The sequence below is a fragment of the Saccostrea echinata genome, unplaced genomic scaffold (genome assembly GCF_033153115.1).
Source record: "Saccostrea echinata isolate AGI-Se365-2 ecotype Australia unplaced genomic scaffold, CSIRO_AGI_Sech_v1 ptg000056l, whole genome shotgun sequence".
Lineage (NCBI taxonomy): Eukaryota > Metazoa > Mollusca > Bivalvia > Ostreida > Ostreidae > Saccostrea > Saccostrea echinata.
Window position 1 is genome coordinate 20,721,718 of NW_026889805.1, and position 26,154 is coordinate 20,747,871.

Genomic DNA, 26,154 nt, shown 5'->3' on the forward strand with positions numbered 1-26,154 from the left:
TTTATTGGCAGAATAAAACTCGAAAGCATTTAATTCGAAAAGAAAACGTTTTTACATTTTTTCTGAAAAAAATTATTTAAAATGATTCAGAGCTAATACTGGTTGTTCAAAGCTGAAACCATATTTTAAAAGGGATATTTTAAACATTCTCCAAGTAAAAAATTGGTGCAGCATTTCTCTTTAATTTTTCTTTTTGCAAATTTGATAGATATATCATTTTGTAACCAAGTAAAGAGCACCTCGGTGAAAAGCCTCTTCTTATCATCAATCATTTTAAATAGATAGGGAATCAGTCAAACACCGTGTAGAACGTATGTACAAGTTATTGAACTCAGCTCACTGGGAATAAGTTGGGTTTGTTTGTTTGTTTGTTTGTTTGTTTTTTTGTTGTTTAACGTCCCTCTCGAGAATTTTTCACTCATATGGAGACGCCACCACTTGCCGGTGGAGGGCTACAAATTTTGACCTATACTTGGTCCCAATTTTAACGCACTTTGAAAAAAAATCAAAGTGCGTAATTTTTCAAAGTGCGTTGTAACAAACGTACTAAACACACATTCTATGACTGAATGTTTCAGTAGTGTCAAACGGCGTGATTATTTCCGTAACTTTGAACTACTGAAAACAACAAGATGAATCCAGCTATTATGGATCATACCTACTCATTCAACCAGGGCCAAATGGGGTATCCTTATTCTTGCACACCCGTTCCTGGGAACTACAATGTACAATTTCCTGGATATGGTGGACCATACCCACAGCCATTCTTTGGACCACCACAGCCATGTTCCAGCATACCATATGCATATGGCCCATATTACGGAACGTTCCCACCGGGATACATGGCACCTCAACAGCAATTACCCCCAAACCTGCATGTATGGAGGGCCACCAATGCCACCAACAGTGACCCACTCACAAGATTGAGGAGCTGTACAGAGTCAATAATATGTCAATAAATGAAATTCCAGACAACTCCCAGGACCAGGAACAAAGAGATGGGTTCAAGACTGATGAGACCTGGAGATTTCAGCAGCTATGCATCTGACCTGCCTGCAACATTACACCATCAGCAGCAGATGCCCACAGTTCCCAGAAAGAGTCCACCAGGTTTTCCACAAATACTGAGTGGTGAAATTTCACCTGCTGGTATGCAGTGGAATACCTTGGTGTCACACACAGGTCTCCTTGTTTCTGGAATTTCAAAGACAGAAGATATGCAGGACAGAGATGACTCAGAAGACAGTTCTGTTGAGTTAGGACCACCGAGTACTGAGCATTCAACTGCTGGTTGCCAAACAACTCCAGATACTGATACAACATCCAAGTGCAAACAAACACTGGACCTGACTTTGGATACACAGCCTTCTAGGAGTGATGTTTGCCTGAGCATAGCAATGAGTCAGTTGTAAATGCTCAGACAATGGATAGCTTACAGAAGCCCTCCTACAAAGAGCTGGTTACAGACCAAAAGGAAAAAGCAAGCTCTTCATTATTAGAATCACCAATCCATGATGAGAAACAAAAGAGTAAAGAAGAGATTGGTGAAGAAGTATTGAATGCTGATTGTAGAGTATTGTTTGTACCAGCAACAGCTGTGTATCATGACACCGCCACTGAAAGTGACAGCAAAGATGGCAACAAGGAAGTGTCTTTTATTTACAGAGAACTCCTTGTTTGTGCCTTCCAGTGTGTGTTTTCCATCTGGGCTGCCACTTGAAAACAAATGTTAGACTGTGCCTTGGCTCAGTGAAATTATGTAGATCATTTGCTAAAAATCCTTGAATGCTTTTACTCAGAGTTTACTTACCAAGTTTTATTACTTACCAGACTTTAGTTAGCATTGTTTCTATTTTGGTAAACATAGTTGGTTTTATTTAGATAAAAAACTAAGCAAGGATAGAATGTATCCCTCAATTTTCAAGAAAGAAAAGAGAAGGAAAGTTAAGAGTTAATCTACATTTTATATCAATTAAGATTAGTAATCTAATCATTTTTAATATTTAATTAGTACCTAGACAGTAGTGTCAATAACATTAGTTTTTACTGCAATCTAACCTTATTCGCCTTTAATTTATTCAAGCACCTAGCATTTAAATTAGAAATGGTAGTTAACTCTGGTAGTTAAACTTAGTTAACTAATTTACATGTAGTACATTCTAATATTTGTTATAACCAAGTGCATGTTCTAAGCTAACTAAAACTTGCAGTGTTGTCTCTTTAGTTATTAGTGTTTAGTGAAGTTACTAATGGATTTGTCTGCACAATAATTTTTGAATGATTTAAGTCTTTAATACACTTGTGTAGTTATGCACAATCTACACCAGATAAATTCTAGTATTACTAATTTTTTTATAACTGAGAACAGGTAGCTATTATTACTACTTCTCTTTTTTTTGAAAATAAAAGGGAGGGAAAATATTGCAGATATATAGATAGATAGAGAGATAGATAGATAGATAGTAGGTTGTAGATCTTTATGCAGTAATCTTTTTTCTAATTTTGCAGTAATCTACGAGTTAGTATGATTGCATGTGTAACATTTAAACAATAGATTTAGAGGAACTAATTTGCATCATATGTCAGTAATTGAACACAGTATCACCTAACAGTCACTCACATTATAACTAACTATAGATAAAATCCCGCGCAAGCGCGGGGAATTGAATTTATACCACTACCGACAGAAAAATTCCAATAATGTATATTGTAGTTTCTACTGACAGCCTACAGGCTTATAGCAGGAAGAAATACTTTGTTCAAAATCCCGCATTAAGCTTTGGAGCAGAAGTAGATGTACGTCACCCCCCTTTTTTGTAAAAACTTGAAAATAACAATTTCATTAATTGACGTTTATTGTGAAACATGTTATAGTATGTTATGGATATTGTACATCAGTCGTTCTTATTTCATTTCCGTCAAGGATAAGAGCAGCGAATAAGCACATTTTAATGATAAATTGAAATCTCTCTAGCTCCTTTTTTAACATTTGCTTTTAACGCCCTAAGAATAGGCCGATTATTTAATACAAAAGACTGTATTCAGAAAGAAAGAAAAACTGAAATGTATTGATTAAAGCACAAAATTTTAACAGCTTTAATTGTATTTGAACAATACCTTAATGATTAATTTTCTCTTTTTTTTATGTAAGCTAATTTATTACCAAGTACAAATTGTACTTCAGGTTAAAACATCATATCATCGAGCCCGATGGTAAAAAGAAAAAAAAAACGAAGCGATTATAGCTGCATGAACATAAAAAAAAGCTTTTGTGTGAATGGTCATTGAAATGGTAATCATTGATAACACAATAAGAATATATTTTTATATCGGAAGACTATTAGTAGGTTTTCCTGATAAATTTATCGGTAAAATATGTGTATTCCTAACTGAGAGCAAAAGTTTCCATCAATATTAAGATCGGTGAATGACGAAAATAATTTGCACATTTCCGCCTTTTTAATCGGTTACCACAACTTGTTTCTTTTATATCATTTAAATCAAGTTTTGATTGAATAATTCAGTGATGATGTTTATGAAATAAATAAACGATTGATTTTTGTTAGTTTCATTAAAAATTGACAGTAACTTAGATCCGTCAACCGGAACCGCCACCATACTCACGTTTTTGCTATTTCATGGCTGTTTATAGAAAATGAAAGTAGACTTTTAATTTAATGTACAATACTGAGTATGCTAGTGAAATCTGAATATAGTTTACGGACATCATCTTGTATCTAATGTTCTCATAGAGGAGTTAGTAAGTGGTAAATTTATATTTATAGCTCTTGAGAATTTAGTAAGATGAATTAGCAACAAAAGAACAGTAAATATTATTTAATTAAGAAGTTCTTAGTTGTGCACCTCAAGTTAAACAGTGGATATCCTTACTTATTGCTCTTGCAAAAGGCAGCAGATTAAAATTAATGTTGATTACAAGTACTGTATTGTAGTCACATAGTAACGCTCTTCATTAAGGAATACTTAGGCTTTAATTAGTATATTTAGGTCAAATCTGGGTGAAGCATATTCAGGAAGTTTAAGTCATAATTTTGCAGTGATCGACTCTGTTGCATGTCCTTGGATGTCTATGAATACTTTAACCAGGACTGGTGTTAACATGCAACATATGCTTTCCGTTGGATATACCTAACGGATATTTCTCAGTGACGGTATATCGCCTTATGTACATGTATATAGCCTATGCTTTCCGTTAGATACCTGGCTGACCATTCTCAGTGATGATATCAGTGCGGATTGCTGTATGTAAATAGTATATGCTTTCCGTTAAGATACTTGGCTGACCTCTCTCGGTGACGGTATTGGTGCGGATTGCTTTACACGTTTTGTATATAGTTATATGTCACAGTTATTAGTTATACAAAGACAATTTCTGTATCATACTTGGCTTACTAATCTTAGAAAGTGATGGTACTGATGCGGAATGTCATTTGTAAATATGTTTTCCATATTTATGTCTCATAGCATATTTTTTAGTCAGGACTTAGGAAACACATTCTTCATGTAATGCTAAATGAATAAGAGAAGTTGGCGATAGAAAAGTTGAGGTCACAGTAAAGTAGTCATGCTGAAAAGTTCAATAAACAGTTCAAATTGGGAACAGAGCAAACACGGACTTCTGAAAACATCAGAGGTGGGATGAGGAGTAAGCCTCCCTTGTCTACCGGTTAAACATGCCGCGTGTCCTTTGGCACGTAAAGGCAGAAATCTGTAGTCAATTCAGTATGAAAATAATGGTCTGACAAATCGTATAAAAGACGTCAATCAACATTCGATTTAACGACAGATTGTATTTGTAAGCGACAGATTGTATTTGTAAGCAAGGTCATTGTATCGACCATAGAATTTGCGAAATACTGAATTAAATAAGATAGTAGATACCCTAGTATCATCAACTTACCGTTATTTGTCAGTAGTCTGTCTCGTTTTAGAAATTGTGCGTACTAAGAAAGTACCTTTGTATATCGAATCAAGTGGGAGACACAATATGCAGGTGATAATGGTATACATGTAATGCTAAATGAATAAGAGAAGTTGGCGATAGAAAAGTTGAGGTCACAGTTGTTAGTTTACCGTCAATGTCTTTCTCTGGTAAAATATCTAAGCAGATGAGCAAGATTCCTTGGTATCTTATATTTCGAAAATCAAGGAGAAATATCGAATTAATGTGTGAATGAACTTCAGTATTGTTAATTGGTAAAAAGTCATCGATATATCTAAATGTCGAATTGAAAGCCACAGCAAAAGCCTTTTTTTCAAGTAAGAGTGTTTGAATAAATGCTTCCTCAGAATACAAAAGGTCTGCAAATAATGGGTTACAATTAGTACCAATGGAAATTCTAACAGATTGTTGAAAAATCTGATCTCCAGTGACTATACAGGTGTTGTCAATAAGGAAATCAAGTATCATTTTAATATCAACTTTAGAGTACCAGTGTGATGAATCAGAATGGATTTTGCAAAGGAGGTTTGCAGACGACAGTGACAGGAAAGGAAAATTAACGAGTTCTGTTCTTTTAAATAAGGAAGCAGTTAATAGTCTGGTCTTTAATTTATCGTGGGGAACGGTTGTATAATGTGTTGAAAAGTAACTTTTTACTTTATAAAGTAATATTCTACTATCACTATGGTAACATAGTGATAACACTATATATATATATATATATATGTTATATATATATTGCTATATATAGCTTACCTATTACTAAAGGTAATAGTACCTAACATGTTTGATACACAATAACATGCTTTGAGAGGCGGGCTACTTACAAAAAAAAAAATAAATGTTACAGGGATTTCAACAAGGTTGTTAAAGTCCGCATTTCGAAAATTTTTATGGTCATTATAATGACATTGCAAATATGCCCTGTTCACAAATTAGTATCGTTTTTAAGAATTTGAGTTGAGTTGGATCCAGTTATCTTCACTTTTTTCAATTTGGTTGAACCCCCATCCCCGGAAAATAGACTCTAGAGTATGATTTCCCCGACGGAAAAATGACTCTAGAGTAGGATTTCCCCAATGGAAATCCACATTATATTCAATTAGTTATAGAGTGCGATTTCCCCCAGAGCCAATTTTCCCCAAGAAAAAAATATCTTGGCTGTACTTATATATGAAAGGGGGAGGGGGACAACATATTGTTACAAGTGTCCCTTCTTCTACATGGTGCACAGAGGAATCAGCCTCTTAATTGCTTGTGTGGGATTAAAAAGTTGTTTAATTTGTTGGTTATCCTGCCTTTCAAAATAAAGTTGATGTAAAGTAATTAAAACTTATTTGATATTTTTGATATTGTATTTTATATATATATATATATATATATATATATATATATATATATATATATATATATATATATATATATATATATTAGGGATGGGAATTTGTAACCGGTTAACCGATTACTCGGTCGGAACGATGGCAATCGGTTAGAGAATATGTAATCGGTTAGTCGGAAAAAATAAAATACATGTAAATTTAAACGCAATTTTCTTATAAATCATTTTCAGAAAAAAAGAAATATCTACATTAACGTTGATAATTCAGCGTTCTCACATATCCAAGCTGACTTGGATGTAATTATGTTTCTCTGGATGGAGATTGTGGGGTAATTGGTCATTTAATGGTTGAGATGTTAATCACTGTTAAAACACCTGTTATGCGAATTAGTATGTTTGTCTTTTGCAGTTGTCCATCGAATAAATTACTAAACAAACATTGTTAATTCAGTGATGCAGTTCAGACTTAATTTTAATTATGGTGACAATGCAGAATGAACTTATGTGACATCTGCTCTGGATATATTTGATTTCTCAGACATGATTCGTGGTTTTCCTTATTTTTTCTTGTCTGTGAAAACTGAACGAATAAATTACTAAACAAACATTGTAAATTCAGTGATGCAGTTCAGACTTAATTTTAATTATGGTGACAATGCAGAATGAACTTATGTGACATCTGCTCTGGATATATTTGATTTCTCAGACATGATTCGTGGTTTTCCTTATTTTTTCTTGTCTGTGAAAACTGAACTAAAATATATACATATATATGCATGTAGTTTTCTTATCAAGAAAGATGACAAATAGAATGATTTAACTTCTAGCGACTTTATTAGTCTTCTTGTGTATATGAATAGAGACACTTAGGGGAAAAAAGTATATCAAGAAAAATTAAATGCATATTTTGATACGGTTAACCGGTTAATCGGTCGGAACGTCTTGCGGTTAACCGATTAGCAATTCTGTATTCGATTGCCATCCCTAATATATATATATATATATATATATATATATATATATATATATATATATATATATATATATATATATATATATATATATAATATATATTATTATTATTATTATTATTATTATTATTATTATTTATATCTTTACAACTCATTTGCAGGGTGTCATGTCTCACCAAGATGACAATTAATACCTTAATCTTGGCACAGGAGACGTACATCTAACATTACAAGAAGTGAAAAAATAATCATTGAAATCTTCATATCAAGGTTGACATGATTTTCTTCAGAATAATAACTAGAAAGTCTACAATTGCAAGCAATATCGTATGTCACCTCGCTGAACCATAACTGAAGTTTCTTCAATGCTTAAAGAAGTGAGTAGAAAAAAGACCCCACCCCCTCAAACACAAAGGAAACGCGTTAAGTTTGCTCGCTTTGCTCGAACCGAACTTAAGGAATGCAAAGGAAGACAAACATATTTGTTTGTTATATAACTTAGTGTCTAGAAAAAAAAATAAAGTTTTAGAGATGTGATTGGTGTAAAATAAAATATTGATTTTTTTCTTATATCCTATTGAATCTTATTGATTAGTAGAAACATGTACTTACATCAAGATCCTCACAGAAATGAAATATGGAGATAAAAAACAGTATTCAAGCTCAATGTCCATGAAAACAATACAAATCGAAGGCAGAGCAACAGGGACCGCCAAAAACATCAGAGGTGGGATCAGGTGCCATGGAGGAGTGAGCATGCCCTCCCAACCGGTGACACCCGATGTGTGCTCCTTGTCATGATCGGAAAATAACAGGAAAATCCGTCGACAATGCAGTGTGTAAATAATGGCCTAACAATTGGTATGAAAAACATCAGTCACTATATGACTGAATGATAGATTGTGTTTGCAGAAATGGTCATTGTATCGACCATAGAACTTCCGAAATGATACCTTTAAACGAGACTGTTGATATTCTGGTTTCATCAACTTGTTTGTAAATAACTTACCTCGTTTTAGAAATTGTTCATACGTAGAGCATGCTCTTGCGTATCGAATCAGCTTAGAGATATACACCCCATATGCAGGTGATGAAGGTATATTGCTGCATAAGTAAGGGATGTTGACGATTGAAAAGTTAAAGTCATCACGTTTATCATAAAGCTTGGTTGTTAGATTACCCTTAACGTCTTTTTCAAGTAAAATATCCAAATATGAAACAGATGTGTCAGACTATGTGGTATCTTTTATCTCAAGCTCACCTGAATATATCGTATCGGCATAAGAATAGAAATAACAATTGTTAAATGACAATACGTCGTCGATATATCTAAATGTCGAGTTGAAGGCCACAACAAGAGATTTCATTTTCTCATGTATGAAATATATGGAGATAACGAACAGTATTCAAGCTCAATAGTCCATTAAACAATACAAAATAGGAGCAGAGCAAACACGAACCTCCAAAACATCAGAGGTAGGATCAGGTGCCATGGAGGAGTGAGCATCCCCTGCCGACCTGTCACACCCGCCGTGTGCTCCTTGTCATGATCGGTAAATAACAGGAAAATCCGTCGATAATTAAGTGTGTAAATAATATGGCCTAACAATTAGTATGAAAAACGTCAGTCAGCATATGACTCAATGATAAATTGTATTTGCTGACAAGGTCATTGTATCGACCATAGAATTTACGAAATGATGACTTTAAACGAGACTGCTGATATTCTTGTTTCATCAACTTGATTGTCAATAATTTACCTCGTTTAAGAAATTGTGCATACGTAGAGCATGCTCTTGCGTATCTAATCAACTGAGAGATATAAACCCCGTATGCAGGTGATGAAGGTATATTGCTGAATAAGTAAGGGATGTTGACGATTGAAAAGTTAAAGTCATCACGTTTATCATAAAGCTTGGTTGTTAGATTACCATTAACGTCTTTTTCAAGTAAAATATCCAAATATGAAACAGATGTGTCAGACTATGTGGTATCTTTTATCTCAAGCTCACCTGAATATATCGTATCGGCATAAGAATAGAAATAACAATTGTTAAATGACAATACGTCGTCGATATATCTAAATGTCGAGTTGAAGGCCACAGCAAGTGTTTTCTTCTTTTCACGTATGAGATTTTGGACAAATTTTGTTTCATATGAATACAAAAAAGGTCTGTTAATAACGGGGGCAATTGATTCCCATGGGAATTCCAATAGATTGTTGGAAGACCTGGTCTCCAAAAACCACATAGATATTGTCAATCAGAAACTCAAGCATCTTTTTAATGTCAACTTCACAGTACTTGTGTGTAGAATCAGAATGTTTTTTAACAAAATAATTTTGCAAATGACCTATGACAAGGTAAGTAAATTTACGAGTTCCATTTTTATTGAAAAAGCAGCTGTCAATGATATCAAAAAGCCTGGACTTTAATTTATCGTGGGGAATGGTTGTGTATAAAGTTGAAAAGTCGTAAGTTTTTAAGCTGTTGATTTTGGTAAAAATCTTGTGATTTCAAATTTTCCAAAAGTTCCTTGGAATTTTTAAGTATCCACATCTGATTTACACCACATCTCGAATATATTGTTGCACAGTACTCTTGAAGTTTCTCCTTCACTACTGTTAATATCTAAGCGAGGAGTAAAGAAAGAGGCTTGGTTGAACATTTACTGGAACCCGCTATGTATCTTTGTTTGTAAGGATTTTTATGAAGTTTCGGAATCCAATATAGATATGGTAATTCAAATATAAAATTTTGAATAAATTCTGATTCATATGAATACAAATAGGTCTGCTAACAACGGGGTGTAATTGGTAACCATGAAGAATGCAAGATAGCAAAATACTAAGATTATACGGGTTGTTAATTTCATTCATAGACATCTTTAGCGCTTTAAGACATTTATGATATTTAGCCATTACGAAACCTGTTGTTTTCGGCGATAAAATTATTATCTTCTCAACAGGAGCCAGTCGAACTTTCAAGAAAATTAATAAGGGGAACTTTGGTCTTTTCTATGTCGCTGTTGTGCTGGAGGGGGAAGGGGGATAATATATATATATATATATATATATATATATATATATATATATATATATATATATATATATATATATATATATTAGGAATGACTCGAATTCTTGGCCAAATTATTCGAGTATAACCTGGTTTGGGAAAGTTTACGCTTTATTTATGATCAGCGAAACGGATTATAAAACAGTGTAAACTGACCAGGTTATACTCGAATAACTTGGCCAAAAATTGGATTCATTCCTTATAATTTCAATTTAAAATAATTAAAATTATATTGGTTGTAGAATTTCATTGCGTTTTATATACAACCGTAGCAATGGAAGTGAGAAACAAGATTATACGGATTTTACCTGTGTTCCATTTTGTATATTAACCAATCAGAGGCTAGAATACATTTTATATATATATATATATATATATATATATATATATATATATATATATATATATATATATATATATATATATATATATATATATATATATATATATATATATATATATATATATATTTGTTGTGATGGCATCAATAATTCCGTCCATTCTACCTCCCAACCTTCTACCTTTTTTGCACACGGAACACAAACCGCGTTCTCTTTTTGCTTTCACACTAATTTGACAGTTCTGGTAATCATAAAGAAAGTGATGTGAATAATTTATTGTGTTTTACAGATAAGAAATAAATACATTGTCTTTTTCACCTCATCAAAAAGGTTTATTCTGCACTCATAACACAATATTCGTTACCTTAGCAAAGTAACAATCCCGATGTAGATTTAAAAAAAATAAAGTGAATAATATATTGTGTTTAACAGATTAGAAACAAATACAGGTTCTTTTTACCTAATCACAGAGTTTTATTCTGCAATCATAGCACAATATGACTACATAAATAAACATAAAGTGAATAATTTATAGCTTTCAAAAGAATAGACATAACGTATGTACAACGTTTTTGGCCACTCGTATCAAGAAACTCCAAATATGTAATTTTTAGTTTGAAAATAGACATCGCCACATAAAAATCACATAAAATATTAAATAGCAAAAATATGTTTGGGTAGGATTGGAAAAATTTTTTTTAAAAAGAAACTTGATAGTATACAATGGTCACGTGACAGCAACATTCTTAAATTATTGTTCTTTCCACGTCTAAAGCGACAAACTTTGAAAATTTAAAATATACCTGCACAACTAGGCGTGGTGACTTTCACTTCTGTAAAGTCTCATAAAGATTTTGTAAGCCATCTACATAAACACTCCCAGACAAAACTAAGATGAAACAAAAAAAAAGTCGCTCCGACTTCTTTTCTACAATCGATTCCAATTTTTGCATACACCGCTTTGATACAGTGAAAGGATTAAATCATTAAAAGAACTGCGAACGATAGTATTGTTCTCCCGCCTACCTCCAAGTCAATTTTCAAAAGTTAAGATATTCGAATGATTTTTGATATTTATATTAATATTTATATGGATTTTCATAAAAACATAATTATGTTTATATACAAAAAACGACAAAAATGCTTATTTTTTCAGCAATTTCCAAGTGCTTTACAACTGAAACATTATATTTTACTAATATATTTGCTTAAATTTATATGCATAAAACATAAGAAAAGATTTCAGAAACATTTATTCATATCCAAGATTATTTCAGAATATGGTGATGCTTTATAGCCCGATTTCAGTGGAAAATATCGTCTGCTCCCCTTATTTTAAGAGCTGGAATTAGGGATATTTTACTATTTAGCACTGGAATTAAAATAATTAATCAATTACCATTGAACTGTTCTTTGTATTAAACAAAAATTTTATGGCCAAATTATCATCAATATTGAATTAAATGGTTGTAAAATGTAGGCGGGAATCGGGAGTTACCGTGCGTAGTTCTTTTCAAAAGATTGCTTGGGTAGTTACAGAGAAAAAATAGAATTAAAGAATTTCACTTTTCTTCTGTTTCCATGGCAACGGTAGGCATTTTAAAAAGTTTGAATGATGACTGCACAAAAGCTTCTAATCATAATTTCTGTGGGGTTTCAACACGACTGTCCAAGCTACCTCGGAGAACATATGTGCGCATATTTACCTTTTTTCTGTTTCGATTCTATGGCAACGGTTTGACACAGTATTCCATTCGATGCGGACATCTTCGAAATATATTATATTGAAATTCTAGATCATTCTACTCAGACATCTGGGAAGCAAGCAGACAAACTGATGGCATGATTGTAATGAGCATTTACTCATTACAATCATTACTACCAAAATTGTGAAATTCATGGCCCCAGGGCCAGGGTTCTGGTGCTATGGCGGGGCTCTGTTGAATATATAGTGAAAATGTATTATTTCTTCTCCTCTTGTCCTGGATATTAAGCAAACAAACTAAACGCATAGTTTTGATGAGGAAGGATGCATCTTCCAAAATTGCGAATTTCATGGCCCAAGGTTACATGTAAGGGGCTCTGGTGTTAGGGCGGGGCTCATATGATTATAAAGTGAAAATACATTAATTCTTTGAAAATCTCCTCTACTCCTGGGTATTAAGTCAATGAACTAAGTACATAGTTATAATGAGCAAGGGTGCCTTTTCCAAAATTGTGAATTTCACGGACCTTGTGTCAAGGGTTCTGGTTTTAGGGCGGGCTCTATTGATTATATAGTGAAAATACATTAATTCTTTGCAAATCTTCTTCTCTACTCCTGGGTATTATTTAAACAATCTAAGTGCATGGTAATGATAAGCAAGGATGCCTCTTCCAAAATTGTGAAATTCATGGCCCCAGGGTCGGGGGTTATGGTGAAAGAGGGAGCTCTATTAATATCATAGTAAAAAAAATCATATTTCTTTGAAAATATTCTTTTCTGCTCTTGGTTATAAAGCAAAGAAACTAAATGTATAGTTATGATAAGCAAGGGTGTTTCTTTCAGAATGTTGAGTTTCATGGCCCCTGGGTTAGATGGTCTGATGTAGGTTGGGGTTCTTTTTATGATAGAGTAAAAATGCATAAATTCTATTAAATAATCCTGTCTTCTCATTAGTATTGAGCAGATAAACAAAGTACATAGTTATGATAAGCAAGGATGATTCTTACAAATTTTTTAAAACGTGTGTACCCAGGGACAGAGGTTCTGGTGTTTAATTTAGATCCTTGCTCGTTGAAAACTGAGTTGCATCGTTGAATTTTGATCATTGAACCGGATCAAAATTCAACAACATAATTAAAAACAAATATAAAAATGAATTGACGTTCACAATTATGATTTATTCAGTTTCTTATTTATTTGGATTAACATTTCACCTGGTCCCCTCCTACGGAAGCAGTGATGGAAGGGGAGGGGGACACTCGGTGCTGTTTCCTTTTATGCATGCCATCATTAACAATAGAAAAACAAATCTAATTTAGGTTGTTTCCCTTTATAAAGTACGTCTAGTGACCGTTTTTTAGGTCACCTGAGTCACTCAGGTGACCTATTGCTATCCGTTTTTGTCTGTCGACGTGCGTTAACATTTGAACATTTCCAGCTTCTTCTCTGAAACTGCTTAACCAATTTTGGCATATAGCATCTATGGGTGAAGGGGAACAAAAATTGTGAATTTCATGTCCCTGCCCCCCTGGGGTGTGAGGAGTAGGGCTAAAACCGCCAAAATTAATGCAATCTTTAAAATCTTCTTTACTCCTGGACATCAAGCAGTCAAACTGTTGGCATGATTGTAATAAGCATTGGGCCCTCTACCAAAATTGTGAAATTCATCACCCCAGGGTCAGGGTTTCTGGTGCTAGGGCGGGGCTATATAGATCATATAGTGAAAGTACATTATTTCTTTGAAAATCTTCTTCTCTGCTCCTTGGTATGAAACAAACTAATTAAGTATAGCGTTATGATGAGCAAGAGTGCCTCTTCCAAAATTGTGAATTTCATGGCCCCAGGGTCAGGGGTTCTGGTGTTAGGACGGGGCTCTGTTGATTACATAGTGAAAATGCATTAAATCTTTGAACATCTTTTTCTCTGCTCCTGAGTATTAAATAAACTAACTAAGTACATAGTTATTATGAGCATGGCTGCCTCTTCCAAAATTGTGAATTTCATCGCCCCAGGGTTAGGGGTTCTGGTGTTAGGGTGGGACTCTATTGATTATATAGTGAAAATGCATTAATTCTTTGAAAATATTCTTCTCTGCTCCTGGGTATGAAACAATGTACTATAGTTATGATGAGCAAGAGTGCCTCCTCCAAGATTTGAATTTCATGGCCCCAGGGTCAGGGGTTCTGGTGTCAGGGTGGGGCTCTATTGATTATATAGTGAAAATAATTAATTCTTTGAAAATTTTCTTCTCTGCTCCTGGGTATTATTTGAACAAAGGAAGTGCATGGTTATGATAAGCAAGAATGCCTCTTCCAAAATTGTGAAATACATGGCCCCAGGGTCAGGGGTTCTGGTGAAAGGGGGTGGTACTATTGATTATATAGTGAAAATTTAAGTCGGACGGTAAGAGATTAAAATACCAAATTTATATGAGTGACAGACCTTGGGGAGAAGGCGAAACCAATTTTGTTAAGAGCGTCAGCTTGTTATAAACGAAAAACTACATAATTGGGGTTTTAAATCTTCTTAATCTTAAATATCACTTATGGATAAAGTATTCGAAATAATTTTTTATTATGTTATTGAGACAGCAAATATTAAGAGTAACGTCAAATATCTTTGAAAATTCACTTTCAGTCGCGTTTTCATGTCCTCAAAATGAGAACTTTTCCGAGCGAGATCTCAGAAACGGTAGAAAATTAATACATTACAGTTATATCGGGCCATTTTTAAAAAGTTGTAATTTGGTTGGCCTCTCCCGACCGACTGGCAACAAATGGCCCGACTTTAAACTTTTTTTAACCTCCATGAAACAATTATTCTTTTTTATGCATTCCTGAAAACAGATTTTGAAAATTCAGCATTGGTATGAATTTTTCTATGGGAAAAAATTTCAAACCTACCTACCGACCCAAAAATTTCATCCTGAGACGGGAGAGGGCAAACAAACATTATTTTAAAGTTGGCATGAGAGTAAACGATGAGGAGTAGGCAAATTCTTTGTGTTAAGAGCGTCAACTGTCACTTCTGATCGTCACAGAAGGTGATCAAAGAAATCGAAAATTTCAATCTTTCTATTTTTAAAATAAAACTTGCATCATATCATAGTTTCTTGTTTGCAGTTTCGAAATATATTGGTCCATGGAAAAAAAATCGACAACTTCTGGTTATGAGAAAAACTTTGCAATTTGGGTTTTTAACTTTCCCATTAATATCGCTTGTAGGTAAAGTTTTTGAAATGATTTTTATGCAAGTTGTAGATACTGCAGATGTCTGGAGTGACATTAAACATCTAAGTAAAATTCACTTCTGGTCGCGTGTTTTCCTGTTCTTAAAATGAGATTTTGTTCCCCTAATTGCTGGGCCACAGTAAACAACTGTTCAAAGTCTAAAACTTTCGGGACTGATATTCAGTCATCAGTTTATCTGCATCATGTGAAAATCGTGCGTTGCCGTCACTTCTGTTCGTGACAGGAAGCGATACAAAAAGTGAAATTTTCAAGTTTTTTAATTTCTTTTTACAGAAATGTTTGAGTAATGCAGATGATAGATAACCGTTGGTCTCAATAATAACCCCCCCCCCCCCCTCCCCGATCAGGGCAATAAAATTCAACTGGAAATTTCTGAGTTAAAATATTAAAAATTACAAAATTTACAATTTGGCAACTTTGTCGTATATCGTAATTTTTTTATTTAATGCCACCTGGTAAATTTCAAGTCATTAGAGTGTTGCCTGCAGAGCAAAGCGATATTTGGGGATCACTTTACCCGGCGTCTGTCTGACTGTCTGTTTGTCCATCTGTCACACATATTTCGAAATCTGAAGAGGTATGGATTTGATATTTTATACATGTATTGCTTGGAGCTATGGATTTTGTAAATTACTATGGTAAACCGAGACCCTTGACCTACCTTTCAAAATATTTTATAGTGCCGATATACAGCATATTTTTGACATTTAAGAGGTAAATCTCTGCTATTTACCGTTCACGGTAGCTCAGTCGGTAGAGCGCTAGCTCCTTGATCGAGAGGTTGTGAGTTCCAATCTCGGCCGCGACTGACCTAAGTAGATAAAAAATGGGTAGCAACTGTTCCTTTGCCATGCGCTCGGCACTTTGAAGTGAAAGTTGCGGGTTCTTCGGATGAGACCTTAAAAACCGAGGCCCCGTGTCACGGCAGGCGTTGGCACGATAAAGATTCCTCACTGCTCAATGGCCCTGAGTGCCGAGTAAAGGTCAAAATTTGAAGCCCTTCCCCGGTATATGGTTATGTCTCTATATAAGTGAAAATTCTCGAATGGGACGTAAAACAACATACAATCAATCAATCTATCTATACTATTTAGCATGTGCACTGTTTGTTTTAAAACATTATGAAAAAAACTAGTGATACAATCCACTTGACCTTTGACCTATGACCGACTATGCAAAGAATACCCCGGCAGTTTAATTTAACTTATGACGTTTGAATTTTGAAAGGCAGGATTTTGATAATAAGCATTTATACATGTTTATGAGCTCATGATACTGTACATTGAAACTGTATTTTATTCAGTTATCACACAAACTTCTAATTAACGAGGTTCGCTCCTGAGTTTTTGGGCAGGTTTTTTATCTTAACCTATATTTAAAAAATATTGCATTATATTTTAATTCTTACAATAAATTTGTATTCTACAATGCCAATTAAACTATATTCAGCTAAAACTCCATGATTAAACTCCATACCAAAAGCATTAAGTTGGGGAACTATATTTTGTGGCGGAAGGTTTTTTTTTTTAGAAGAAAATGATCATATTTTTTCTCTTTCGAAGTTTTTAAAGTATGTTAAGTTTGGATTCCTATTTTACATGCAGTCTGCACACAGAGTTATTTTGTGCATTGAACTGTTTTATACTGGTCCTAAATTATATATTAAATAAACTGTCATGAATTCTATCATCATATTTAATAAATATAGCAAATATATTGTGAAAATCAAGAAAAAAAATAGACCTAATTTAAGCTTAAAATTAGCACTATTTTAGTAATATCTAAAAATTAACATCACAGACCCCCACTTTTAATTTTCTTTTCTGAATATATAAGATACTTTTAATCGTTCTTCATAAATTCAGTAAAATGTCATTACTTTCAAATGATTTTTTTGCTTGTTAAATTTTTAATGCCAGAAAAATGATTTTTTTTTTTAGTGCAAAAAGGTCAAATTATTGAACATGCGGAGTATTTTGAAATTTTTTTCATTGTTACAAATTTTAATGTGTCTATTCAAGATGAAATAAGACTGTGCTTGTTCCCATAATTTATTTGAATAAAAAATATTGAAGGAAAAACTTTAAAAATTGATTTATGTGTAAGACGTATTTACAGTGCAAAATGGTCAAACTAAATGCTCTGTAGCGCCAAAAGAAGCGCATTGACCCCCATTTTTGGTTTTAATTTTCAATTAAGCTACCCTTACCAAACTGTTATGTTTGCTGCAGACCTAGAGCAAGTCTGCTGCAAGTTTGCAGCAAACAAAATTGTTCGCAGGAAGAAAATTTTCTTGTTCGCAGATGATTGCCGCTAGCTGCGATCTTGCGGCAAACATTGCAGCAATTGCTGCAAGCTTGCAGCAAATTCGCAGGAATTCAACATGTTTGCAGGAACATTGCAAGAAACATAAACGCCAATCTGTTGTTCGCAGCAAGTTTGCAGGAAACATTCAACAAATTGAATGTTTGCAGGAAGTTCGCAAGAACAGTAAACAAGTCAAATCAGCCAATGAAATGCAGACTGTAGTGAGATCAATACAGAATTCGCCATTTTGAAATGTTTGAATTGAAGTTGTAGATGTTTCAGTATTTTGTTAGGAATATATACCATTTTGAATGATTACAAAAGCATAATTCTGGATGTAGGAGTACATTGGCATACAAACATCTAATTGGTAAGATCTGATTTTGTTTTATTTTAATATGAAACAATTATCTCTTGAAAAACTGGTGCTGAAAACAATAAATATATTGCTTGCTGCAAGTTAGCAGCAATGTTTGCCGCAAGCTTGCAGCAATGTTTGCAGCAAGGTCTCCATATTTGGAAAACCCAATGTTTGCTGCAGACTTGCAGCAAACCTCATTTGCATGGTAAAATGTTTGCAGCAAGCTTGCTGCATACCTGCCGCAAACTTGCTGCAAACACAGAAGCTTTGTATAGGCTGTCATGGTTTCTTTAGCTTCATTGCCGCAAGCTTGCAGCAATGTCTGCAGCAGGTTTGCAGCATGTTTGCTGCAGACTTGCAGCAAATGTTTGCAGGAAGGCAGTATTTTTGGTAAGGGTATGTGTATAAATTCTAAAAATATACTTGATAAAAAATTCACATTACTTTTGATGGCAGGATCCGACCTCCTTAAATACTTATGCAAATACATCGAGATCGGTATTCCACAATGGATTGTGTAGACTGTCAATTGCAGTTTAATAAAATTCATCTACAGACTGTATTGAAATTTCTTTTGGGTGATTGATGGATACACGTATTAATAAAATGATAAATAATTATTTTTAATAATTTCAATTTCTATTATTCATTAGAGGGTTGGGGATCCATATTTTCTTAGATCGTCAGATTCTTTCGCAGTCTTACACTATTTTTCTTAGCAGGCGATATATATCGTGCTAGTAGTAAATAATTAGCTGATCACTCTTATTGTCTGACGTCATGGCGTCAGACAGTACTAGATTTAGCCAAGGCTTGTTGGTCAAGTCGTTCAATAGAATTCTTGTGATAACTTGATCTTGGAAACTTCATACTATCTTAACTATCAACTGGAGATTATGAGAAGTAAAGGAAACATGCTAAACACCCAAACAAACTATGCAAAGCATTGGACCTGATGTCATTATTATATCACATTTTACATTACAGGTTACATATTACATAACATTTAGCTATTCTCTAATGCATCATGCATTCATCTCCAGCAAAACAGCAGGAGTGAAACTGGCCATGTCAACACTAGTCGAATATCTTTATCAGATTAACTAATGGATGTTTATTTTCAATGCATACTTAGCCTCTCTACCTTTATAATTTTAACAAATTCTAAACACATTCATAACTTGCAAACATTTGATTTATTTATAGCTTAAAAAAAATCAAAGTGAAAAATAGATGTTGCACGTTACAAGATGTTAGCTCATTTTTAACACATTTATTTTTTTAATTAAATATTTTATAATTTTCAAAACTGTTCAACTATTGATGTCTACGTATACATTTTTTATGGGTTGTAACTTTTTTTTTTCAAAAGCACCGGTTATAATGTATCCATGAACAGCCGGGCCCGTTGGAATAAATTTTACAATGGCGGTGGTTTGGGGGGGGGGGGGGGGAGGGGTGCACAGCCAAACATTTTCAGATTAGGGTGGGCACTATCGAGGAAAAATTCCTTACCGAGCATATAAAAGATATCAGACGTTATATTACTAACATGGTTTAGGGTACACAATTTAAGCATAAAGTAGCTATGTATATAAATCGGCAAAATTATTGGGGGTACTGTTCCCGAATCCTTCCCCTCCCCCCAATTCCTACGGCCATGGAAAAAAAAAAGAAATTACAAGTAATATAGTTTTTATGGAACAAATTTGTGTCCAAGTTTTATTTTATGTTGATGCCACTTAATTGAACTTTTGTTTCTTAGCAAAATAATTTATTTCTGGACTCGGAATCATGTCGATTACATTGGATTTAACTTTTCTTGATTCTAACTTTGCGTAATAAATTTTTGCTCACGTCAGACGAGCTTTTTAGGAAAGCTAATACTTGGATTTATTTACATCTTTAATGAAGCTATGAATCAGGCGACACGTGCGTTCCTTGGAACACTCTTGTATTATAAATGGATTTACCATTAATTGGCAGTTAATACAAAATTTACAATATGACAACTTTGTCGTCTTACTTTCAAGAAAAATAGAACCAATCAAACTTGACTGAATTCTTTGTACATGACCCAAAGGTATATCCTGATCTAGATTTGGAACAAGGCAAGATGAATCTTCACATCTTGTTATAAATTATTCAGGGTTGTAAACCATAGAATATAGATAATTCAACCTTTTGTCTGTTGTTCCTCAACACGTTGCTTAACATTTTCTTTGTATTGATAAAAATGGTGCATGTACTCGTATATTAGTCATAAATCAATATTTGTCTGAATGATAATTTGAAATGTCTGGTTGGTTTGAATGAGTTCCAGCTGTAGCAAAAGGATGGCTGAAGTGTGTGTGTGAGGGTGTGATATTTAGTACGCTGACAAATCTATGTACATAAACTACGTGGAATGAATTTTCAGACGTAATGAAGTAGCACAGCCGCTGATAAACACATATATTACTATACAAGGATTGATATTAGCGATTATTTTATATTGTTCTTTTATTAATTTGTCTTTGTTAGTTTTCCTCACAACATCATCTTCATATTCCGTTGATTTTGATATCTAAACCGAGTATAAGCACGTACATCGCTCACCATCTTCAATGTATAGGCATTGGGTCATGACTTATAAAATCTTTCAAACTGATATTAGTTTAGAAATTAATTATACAAAGTAATATTTTCCTTCTGTAGGTATAAGAAAATACACGAAATTACGTTCGCACGGACCTGTAAAATTTAAGCAATCCACGAACATGGGCTCCCACGAATTATGATGATTCCACAGTATTTGTTTCACGTTATAATGCTTGACACTGGATTCTTGGTTTTTCATCAATTCAGAAGAAAAATTATCATTTATAGTATCTAAATAAGGTGGAAATTATATGATCTGGCTTCCCTTTAGCCTACATGATTTGATTTTTCTGGAGTTCCTTAGAAGAGTTCACCGTTGACTCCAACAAGTACAAAAATCCTCGTGCCTTGTTGATGAGGGGTGACATATTTTCCTGATTCCTGACATTACTAGAGAACGGCCTGCACAGAGTTTGTGTATTCACGCCAAATCATAGAAGACAAACGGCATTCTTTGTCTAGAGAATGTCTGTGTAACAGTAAATCATTTTTTTTAAAATCAGGATTTATTTAAGAGTACTTCTGCATTAATAGGATGTAATATGAATTGATGATTTGGGTTAGCAAAGCAATGATATATTGGTTGATTTATCTCAACATGTACAATAATAGTTAAGGGTTTTTTTTTTTATTTATTTGTTTGTTGTATTTTTTTTAAATGAAATCCGTTTACTAACTATCCAACAGTTTTTGAAGTCTATGTTATCTTTTAGACGGTTTCTCGTTTTTCAACCCTCATCCAATGTAATTCCTGATTTCAGAATGCGGCCAAAGGTCTGACCTATCTTGACCTTCCTTTGTGAAATAGTTTCCCCATAACATGTGCTGGTTGTCCCTCCGTCCAAATACCGGAAGTTCCGCTTCCACTTTGAACTCTCGTTAGACGGGGTCACGTGACCCCGTCTATCAGTTGAGGCCTCAAAAAGGAAGCCGTGCGTAGAACACATGAATTGAATCTACGCTAAATGAAAGAGTGCACAAATTGTTTTGATCAAAATACACACACGCTGGAACAAACTAACGAAAGTGATACGAAGATCTTACTCAAATAAAAGAAGCATTTTGAAAATTTTAAACATGAAAAACATAATATTGAACCACATTAGTATACAGACTACTCGCCTGCGTGATATGAGACTGCAGTCGCGTCAGTGGTTGTTTACTTTCGGGAATGTCATATTTATTTATTCGAACCCAGTGAAATTCGGACAATTCAGAAAGGTTTCTTGGCGAGTGATTTCTGATTTATCTAGTACAGAGTAAATGAAAAACGTGAATATATATTTTTCACAGTGTTTTTCATCTACGTTAATATCAAATGACGCTGTTTGATAAAGTGGTAAATCCTCGATACGGTGCCTATAATATCGATAAAATACTTTAATAGTCTGGTATTAAACAGTGTTGTAGGTAAAAAATTCATGGGTGAGGGTTACAGACTTGGCGCTCAGAGATAAGAGTATAGGGACATCGAGGCTCTTACTTGTAAGAGTATGTATCACCCTGGGAATCGAATATGAACCCCAACAAATAAATGGTTCTGCAGTACACTGTTTTAAATAAATTTTCACCTGTGAAATACTGTAAAATTGTGTTTTGGAATTTCAAAAGAATATAAAGAAGACAACAATTTCCCCGAAAAAAAGTCACATTTTAAAATCAATGTTAATTTGTTGGTTTAAACATATTTTATTGTTTAGAAGTTAAAACAAAAAGATTGGACCAAAATTTTAAAACTTCGAAAGTCCTCTCTCTATGACAATGAATTAAACAAAATAATGTTCAAAAAAATAAATACACTGGAATCAAAGGTCATTAAGATTATCTGCTTTAATGCATTAACTATTCATGTGCAGAAATATTATTTGATGTTGTATATGTTCAAATGAATCAAAATAAGATATAAACTCAAAAAAGACCAGATCTCTTTATAAACAATTTCACATTTGAAAATAAAACTTCATTTTCGGATATACTGATCGAATCATCTCCCAATAACAAATCATTAATTCGTTATTTTCCACCGTATTCAAATTTGCATTTTGAACCTTATATTTTGGCCTAGAGGTTCTTCAGGCCAGCTAGGCCTGCCTCTAAATAAAGTCACAATATTTTAATTATATTCATCTAGGGAATAATTTAAAGTAGAATTTGTTTAAGGGCATCTCTGCCCTTGGGTGGTAATTCACACACACACACACACACACCCTCCCTCCCTCTCTCTCACACACACACAAAAAACCTACGAAAAATAAGCAAATCTATTCAAACTATATTTATATATACAGTAAGTATAACTACGATGCTTAGACCACTGACTCTTAATACTTTAAGTAGGCATATTTTTTTTAGATTCGTGGTTCGAATCCACATGGTGCAACTTTTTTTTACATTTTTTTTAATTCTCGACTTTTCAAACACAATTTTACTTTTATAATAGGGGGTTGTGTATTTTTCTTCGATTATATATCTGGAAGAGAATTAAGACTATAGACATTGCCATTAAAAAGTAATGAAAAAAATCACATAATATTTCGAGATAACAAACTCAAAATGTGTCGACAATATTATGCTAGATGGTTAATGTCTATGAATAGGTTCCTCCTATCTCTACAAACTACATAGAATGATGCATGAGAAGCAAATTATTATATATTGAGTATATATGTATCTAATTCAGTGACCAGAACTGTTATCACCCCCGGCCCTATACACACTCTGTAGGTCCTCGCTAGATTTAAAACGAAGTAATTCCTTATGCATTGAATAGAATTGATAATTACAGTTAGACATGACTTATTTAAAAAAAAAAAAAACAATTACATAGTTAATGGTGTCAAAACAAAAAAAAAAATTAAAAACTTTTTGAACATGGAATTTATTTCACTCGTGAGACATGATTTTTTGGGTATTTTCAGGAATAAAATAAATATTCCCACTCGTATAATGAATTCCAATTCCAATCACAAAACTATATCCTTGATATAATACATTGTATTAAATATACATATACACTATATATATATTACTTTAAAATTCAAAAGTTTGGTTCAGGTATTGATTTAAACGGAATACTCAGAAAATAAAATGCTACACAGATGCTAACTGATTGCCTACAAAGGTGTAGTATTAATATTTATGTGACATATGTAGTTGATTCGGAGAACTCAAGACAATCAATCAACCGATCTATGTTTTTGGCTGTACGTATTTCAGGTAGTAGAGAACAGATACGCATAATTATTCCTCGTATTCAATTTGTTAAGCTAGAAAACACGAACTATGACTATGTATGATTGAAAGAAAACAGCGTATCAGACCCCAGTAAAGACAGGAGTGTGAAATCACAAGAAAAGTTTAATTATATTAAAATTTTCAGAATCTGACATCTCCAGAATTAAAATGCTAAAATTTCTGATTTAAACATATTATTCTGTAATAATTTGTACAATTAGATATAGCAGCAGAGGTTTGCCCTCTCCCTTCGTTAAAGGATCATTCTCTATAAGGCCGTTTTGCGGCCTACAATGACTTCAATTTTTGAAATATTTTTTTACTTTAAAAACTGCATGAAACGTTACGTTAATGTTCCAGTTTAATGATAAAAATTGATTGTTGAATGATACTCTAGTATTTATTGTGATATACGGTCACAAATTAATCTACTAGCATTAGGGTATTGGGAAAAATCAAGAGGGTGGGTGTGTTAGATAACTCCTTCACATGTCATAACCAACTTTCCAACACCAAAACTGGCATGTACAGTACCTGGTCAAAAGTGAGTCATAATTTTATTTTTATACTATATATTTTATTGAAAAATGCAATTTTCTAAAATATTATTGCAGTTTTATTTGTTGGCTCATTTTTGATAACTAAAACACCATAAAATGTAGAATTAATTTGCAGTTTCTTCATATAATTTCAAAATAATTTTATCTGTAGGCATTGCGGTGATATCACATGTCAAATGCTTATTAAAAATTTTACGACTGTAACTTGTTAAGAAACCATAGTAATTTGAGATTAGAAATTTTGTTTTTACGATCTAATAAATTTTTCTCAATGATTAATGTATCATTTTGTTTAGCATTATAAGACAAGGAAATTTGGACAATTCTGCATGATTCAGTGAAAAAATCATGGAAATTTGGCAAAAATTGACCTCACATTTAGTTTTTATAAAAATTGGTTTTTCAATGGAAATGCAATTATGACTCGCTTATGGCCATATACTATACACTTCTTATAAGCATAAAAAGTGACTACCAGATTATGAACTTGGTTAAAGGTGGTTTTGACATCTTAATAAAAACTTTCCATTTTTACAACATTTGCAGGAAAAGCCCATAACTCAAAGCGAAGACTATCAGCTTATGCAGATTATTTCATATACACTGTAATAAACTTTCAGTTAGAAAACATATTACTGTTGATTTAGCAAGAGTTTTAATATAAGCCATGCACTTTTACTCGAAAAATATAAACTTTTTACTAAAAATTCTAAAATCAAAGAACAGGAAAGACTGGATATTATGAAATTACAGATGAAGACAAGCCTCATCGAATCGTGTGCTAGAAATAGAGAAAAAAAACATTTTTATATACTATACGGTGTGAATATAAGTTATTTGTAATTATTATTATTGTTTGTAATTACATTTTAATTGATCTATGCCATTTCTTTGTATTTTTCCTTAGGAGTACTTTATATCTGTTAGTACAAGAAAAGATAAAAGCTAACCATGTTGTAGTAGGAAGATACATTTGCTATTTGTGCTATTAACTATTTTTCTATAGGTACACACGTAACTTTTAGAGATGGGGAATTACTGACATGAAATAAAAGTTTCATAATGGGAATTCTCGCCTCGACCTTTCAGATAGACGCTCATATATCTCCGTATGAGTGACCTTTGATTCCAAGTACTTTATGTTACCTGGGTGTTGAAAGGACTCAATGTATTGGTATTTCAGGATGCAACACACATATTTGGTAGCTTTGTAGCTACGAGAATAGCAGATCTGTCTTAGAAAATTAAATCCAGTTGTATGGGGTCCCTAAAGGTCACATGTGATTGATAATTGAATGTTGCTTTATGCCAATTTAGTATTTTCCACCCAGGAAAAGAGATCATTCACTTTAGGCGAAGTGTTACAATTTTGATTTATGCATTGTGTTTCTTTACTGACCAATTC

The 26,154-nt window shown here is 33.3% G+C and overlaps 1 protein-coding gene across 1 annotated transcript; it reads left to right on the forward strand.

The window, feature by feature from the left end:
* The first annotated feature begins 632 nt into the window (after positions 1 to 632).
* On the forward strand, positions 633 to 1,412 carry LOC133173948 (uncharacterized). Its single transcript, XM_061309012.1, has 2 exons — positions 633 to 878; positions 972 to 1,412. Exons 1-2 carry the CDS (start codon positions 633 to 635, stop codon positions 1,410 to 1,412), a joined length of 687 nt encoding a protein of 228 aa, XP_061164996.1.
* Positions 1,413 to 26,154: the final 24,742 nt, after the last annotated feature.